Genomic DNA, 6,000 nt, shown 5'->3' on the forward strand with positions numbered 1-6,000 from the left:
AGCCATGTCTCATGGTATACACTGTTTTTTTTATCTGTGCTTCAGGACTGTGCACATATATACCTTAGATGCTACCAACAGAAGCAGGCAGTTTAGACCACACAGTAAGGGACAAGAGCTGTTCCACAGAGCTTGTATAGGAGGGGAAATAGAGGCACAAGAGCAGGAAAATGACTTTTCCAAGGTCACATAGCCAGGGAGTGGTAGAGGCAGAAACGGAACCTCAGTCTCCTGAGGATGTAGGCACTGGCCCTCACTGGGTACACGTAAGTATAATGCACACCCACTGTATAAATATGTACATCACTAATTTAAAAAAAAAATCAGTGTAACTTTAAAGTTGTGATTTTAAACACTAAAAAGATCAGGAAATAAAATTGTAACACTGTCATAGTAATAGAAACTCACCAACATGCTAACATAAATTTACAGTTTTCATAAACATAAAATATTAGCAAGTTTAGAAACCAATAATACTCCAGGGCTGTGTCTAGATTGGCATGATTTTCCGGAAATGCTTTTAACGGAAAACTTTTCCGTTAAAAGCATTTTTGGAAAAGAGCGTCTAGATTGGCACGGATGCTTTTCCGCAAAAGCATTTTTTGTGGAAAAGTGTCCGTGCCAATCTAGACGCACTTTTCCACAAAAAAGCCCCGATTTCCATTTTCGCGATCGGGGCTTTTTTGCGGAAAACAAATCTGAGTTGTCTACACTGACCCTTTTGCTCAAAAGCTTTGTGCAAAAGGGACTTTTGCCTGAACTGGAGCAGAATAGTATTTCCGCAAGAAGCACTGATTTCTTACAGTAGGAAGTCAGTGCTTTTGCGGAAATTTAAGCAGCCAGTGTAGACAGCTGGCAAGTTTTTCTGGAAAAGTGGATGATTTTCCGGAAAAACTGGCCAATCTAGACACAGCCCAGATGTATAATATAGGCGTCCTAACATTGGTAAGACTCATAGACTCATAGACTTTAAGGTCAGAAGGGACCATTTTGATCATCCAGTCCAACCCCCTGCTAGAATAATCCTCTCACCTATATCTCAGATATTGAAGTCCTTGAAACAATGGTTCAAAGACCCCAAGATGCAGAGAATCCTCCCGCTAGTGACCCGTGCCCCATGATACAGAGGAAGGCAAAAAACCTCCAGGGCCTCTGCCAATCATACCCTGGAGGAAAATTCCTTCCCGACCCTAAATACGGCGATCAGCTGAACCCTGAGCATGTGGGAAAGACTCACCAGCCAGACACCCAGAAAAAAGTTCTCTATAGCAACTCTTGTCTTCCCACCATTGGCCTACTTACCACTGATAGTGGAAGGTCAATTAATTGCCAAGATCATGTTACCTCATCAAACCATTCCCTTCATAAACCCATCTAGCTTTATCTTGAAGCCAGATAGGTCTTTTGCCCCCACTACTTCCCTTGGAAGGCTGTTCCTGAACTTCACTCCTCTGATGGTTAGAAACCTTTGCCTAATTTCGAGTCTAAACTTCCTAATAGCCAGCTTATATCCATTTGTTCTTGTGTCCACATTGGTATTGAGCTTAAATAATTCCTCTCCCTCACTGGCATTTATCCCTCTAATATATTTAAAGAGAGCAATCATATCTCCCCTCAGCCTTCTTTTGGTTAAGGTAAACAAGCCAAGTTCCTTGAGTCTCCTTTCATAAGACAGGTTTTCCATTCCTCGGATCATCCTAGTGTCCCTTCTTTGTACCTGTTCCAGTTTGAATTCATCCTTCTTAAACATGGGAGACCAGAACTGCACAAAGTATTCCAAATGAGGTCTCACCAATGCCTTGTATAACGCCACTAACACCTCCTTATCCCTACTGGAAATACCTCGCCTAATGCATCCCAAGACCGTATTAGCCTTTTTCACAGCCATGTCACAATGGTGGCTCATAGTCATCCTGTGATCAACCAGGACTCCGAGGTCCTTCTCTTCTTCCGTTACTTCTAACTGATGTGTCCCCAGCTTAGAACTAAAATTCTTGTTATTAATCCCTAAATGCATAACCTTACACTTCTCACTATTAAATTTCATCCTATTACTATTACTCCAATATACAGGATCATCCCGATCTTCCTGTATGATATCCCGATCCTTTTCTGAATTGGCAATACCTCCCAACTTTGTGTCATCCACAAACTTAATTAGCACAATCCCACTTTTAGTGCCGAGGTCAGTAATAAAAAGATTAAATAATAATGGTCCCAGAACTGATCCCTGAGGAACTCCGCTAGTAACCTCTCTCCAACCTCGTGGAATGAGGTTTACCACCTAATTCGATTTAGGGGCTTTATTCTAGAATCCCGTTTCACTGCCACATGTAGATGTGGGCAGTTACTTCGGGCTAGTCAATTTCTAAAATGGCGACCGGCCGGGAACATGCAAATCAAGCACGGGATATTTAAATCCCGGGCTTGATTTGCAATTCCGGTTGCCCTCATTAGCCTCCGTAGATCGATCTAGGGGGCTAATGTAGACATACCCTATAGGAGTAGCCACTATAGTGGCTACTGCTTCTGAACTGGTTGGACACCATGGAGTTAGATGGACAGCAACTGTTTCTGAGTCTGTTATGTCCCCATATATCAGGTCTTAAAACCGTTAGCTATTAGATATAGCTCAGCTATTTTAGATTATGTCTTTTCTGGCTCTGTGTAATTGGACTTATGGTAAATAAAGCACCTGCTTTTATATGAAGTGGGGTACAAAAATGTCCTAGTAAATTTTTAAAGCTCTTCAAAAAGTTTCTATATATGGCATAAACGTATATACATGATGGTATATTCTGATATAAAGAATTAATTGGCCCTCATCTGGGTGAGCTGCAAAGTCAGTAGTGAGTAACATACCCAGACCAAATCATGTACATATTCTGGGGATGGTATTTAGAAACTGAACTTTACAGGCTAATAAGAAATCAGAGTGAAATGTATTTGCATTTATCAAAGGCAAGGTAAGTTTGTGAATTATAACAAGGATGATGTGATATGTTGATAGTCTCTTCTCTTTGCCTTTCAGATCAATCAGTTCCAGCAACTGGAGCAAGAGATCACAAAGCCTGTGGAAAACGACATCTCAAAATGGAAGCCACCTCAGAGTCTTCAAACTCCAAACAGCTCTATGAGCTCTCAGGACAGAGAGCTGCTCTTCTTTTATTCTGACCAGTGCGAGACTCATTTCATTTCTCTCCTGAATGCCACTGATGCCTTTTTTAACTGTGTCAGTGCCGCTCAGCCGCCACGGATCTTTGTCGCTCACAGCAAGTTTGTCATTTTAAGTGCTCACAAACTGGTGTTCATTGGGGACACACTCACAAGGCAGGTGACTACTCAGGATATCCGCAGCAAAGTGATGAACTCCAGCAACCAGCTGTGTGAATTGCTAAAGAACATTGTTAGGGCAACCAAGATGGCTGCTTTGTATTATCCCGCCCCGGCTGCACTGCAGGAGATGGTCGACCGAGTAACAGAGCTGTCCCATCAGGCCCGACTATTTAAACTCTCTCTAGTACAGATGGCATCATTCTGAAATGGACAAAATGGAATCCATTCCATGGACAGTAAAAATTATTTAAAAAAACTGGAAGCATGTCCTATTTTATGTAAATATCATAATTTTTGTAGATGTTTTATATGAAATATTTTAAATACATTTTTATGGATTAGAAAATCTAAAATTCAGGAATCTAGGGGTATATCTGTTTCCCTATTATGTTTTTTAATATACATATATATATGTATACACTCCATATATGTATATGTTGCTACATTCCATAAGACACCGTTATTCAAGCACCTTAAAGGTATGCCTCAGTTAAGTGATGCATATCACTGTATATACTGTCTAGTTTTCAACCTATCCATCAATTGGATGCTGCACTCTCTTTGGGGGGGAGCATAGTGTGTATTTTGCTTCCACGTAAATGTGGCACATGGACAAAGCTGCCAAATCTATTTGTAGCAATTCATGGTGTAGATGTAATCGTTCTAATGGAACCCTAATCCTTTCCTCAAACATACTTGATTTGAATTAATTATGTAAAAAATGGTATCCTTGATTTTATCTTGCATACTACAGGAGTCACTGATGTGGAACAGTGTATATATTTAAGTTAACAGGCAATAAATCAAGGGTCAAACCAGCGGGGCAAAAACCATCCACATACAGCATAATATATAGATCCCCCTCACAAAGAACAGGGAGGATTGTATATATTTAAAAATAATTTCTTGATGCCACACAACATTTCAGAAACTTGGCAGAATTCCCAGCCATACAAATTCACGTATGTTTTTCCCACCTTCCCTTGCATTTTGCAAATAATTATATGTCAGACTTTAAAGTTGTAATTTTTTTTCAGACCTAGGGACTTACTCTGAGAGTTGCTGAATGTCCCTAAATCTTGCTGACATCAGTGGAATCTGAAGGTACACAACACCTTAGAAGATCAGGATTAATGAGAATGCATAGCATCATAATTCCACATGAAAAGACTTAATTTGCCATCAATTTTGGAACATCTCAATTAGAAGGCCTGTAATTTAAGAAGAGAAAATAGCACTTATTTCTATGGCAAATTCTTGTGAATCATTTGCACTTTTATAGCTCTGAACTTCACTCAAACTTTAGACTTGTTCCAAGTTATCCTTCCTGGCCTAGGGACACACCATTAAGTTTCCAGAGCTACACTGTCACCAAAGCAACACCCTGTTTCAAAAGGGGTAATTCCATATGTAGCAGACACAGTAACTTGGCCACAGTTCACATTACGTGGCCACTCCTAACTGGAACAGTGGCAATCAGGATTAAGGGAATGAAGTACAGGTGACGCTGAATGTACTTATGATTTAAAAGAAAAATATCGTTACCCACTTCTTTGTGATAATTCTGGCTTTTATCCCAAGTCTTTCAGTATTCTGAGTGTTTGCATACAAGACCAGGCTGGATTTTTGTGTAAACACAAAAATCACACCATGTAAAATACCAAGGCAGGAGGCACTTACGTAAAGTCTTTCTTCACAAAAGGACGTCTGGTATTTTTGTTCCAGCTTATGTCTAAACTCGTTCTCCAGTGCATGCCTCATTGCAGCACATTTGTTTATCTTGGATAACAGAATTGGTTAACCAGCAAATGAAGTTAATCTTTCCAAATATATTATCCCAGAGCAAAGTCTGCTCACCGTTGAAAGTCACCATAATGTTGTTTCCAGAGGGCTCAAACCGGCTCCCATTAAAGCCAGTGAGAGTTCAGAGAGATTTCAGTAGCAACAGAATCATACCCAGCACTTGCATTAGATATAATATTTAAAGATCTCCTCACTTTTATAAGAGGAGAAGAATAGTTACCCCTTATAAACAAAATAGGATTGCTAAAAAGTACCAAAGAAACCACTTGTACCTGCTTCATGCTTGTGTTGTTTAGGATTTTTCTACCTTTTTCTCCATTTTTCTATTGTGATGTTTTCTATGTAGACATGTGTCAATAGCTTTTGAGTGTTCAGAAGGGGGATTCATTTTTGACAAACTTACATTATTGTTTATGTGTTATCTTGTAGAGTATTTTTAAAAACATTAAATACACAAAGGCTTTTTTTTAAAAAAAAAAAACGTTTCCATGTTAATTGGTTTTATTCCTTCGTTGCAATTCTCTGTGAACTGTGGAAGCAAATGTTCCAGCTAAATACTGCTAAAGTTCTTGGGAGACAGAGTGCATCCACAGAAATGTCTCCCTGCACTAAGGGAATCGCTGAAACTGCATTCAAACCAGCTGAGGTCAAGGTGGCAAACACTAGCTAGAGAGGGTTTAAGGGAATTTGGCTTGTAGCGATCACTCTCTGTAGGACGACATTCAGATTGTCTGTGGAAAACCCAGCTAGGCTGGTTTTGTCTGAGTAACCAGTGTGGAGATTCGGGAGGTGAAGAAAGAAGTCCAGAGGAAGTTGGTGCCTGCGCAATTGGTCCACAGCCTGCACAGTTGGTCAACAGCA

At 40.0% G+C, this 6,000-nt stretch overlaps 1 protein-coding gene across 5 annotated transcripts in view; it reads left to right on the plus strand.

Annotated features, from left to right (window-relative positions):
- NEDD9 (neural precursor cell expressed, developmentally down-regulated 9) overlaps positions 1-4,979 on the plus strand; it is a 150,670-nt gene extending 145,691 nt beyond the window's left edge. For all 5 annotated transcript variants that reach the window (XM_075921258.2, XM_075921259.2, XM_075921260.2 and 2 more), the window contains one exon: positions 3,032-4,979. In XM_075921258.2, the coding sequence (XP_075777373.2) occupies positions 3,032-3,541 (510 nt within the window). In that variant the 3' untranslated portion in view covers positions 3,542-4,979. The remainder of the gene's footprint in view (positions 1-3,031) is intronic.
- The last annotated feature ends 1,021 nt before the right edge of the window (positions 4,980-6,000 follow it).

The sequence above is a fragment of the Pelodiscus sinensis genome, chromosome 2, assembly GCF_052426305.1.
Source record: "Pelodiscus sinensis isolate ZL-2025 chromosome 2, ASM5242630v1, whole genome shotgun sequence".
NCBI classification, from domain to species: domain Eukaryota; kingdom Metazoa; phylum Chordata; order Testudines; family Trionychidae; genus Pelodiscus; species Pelodiscus sinensis.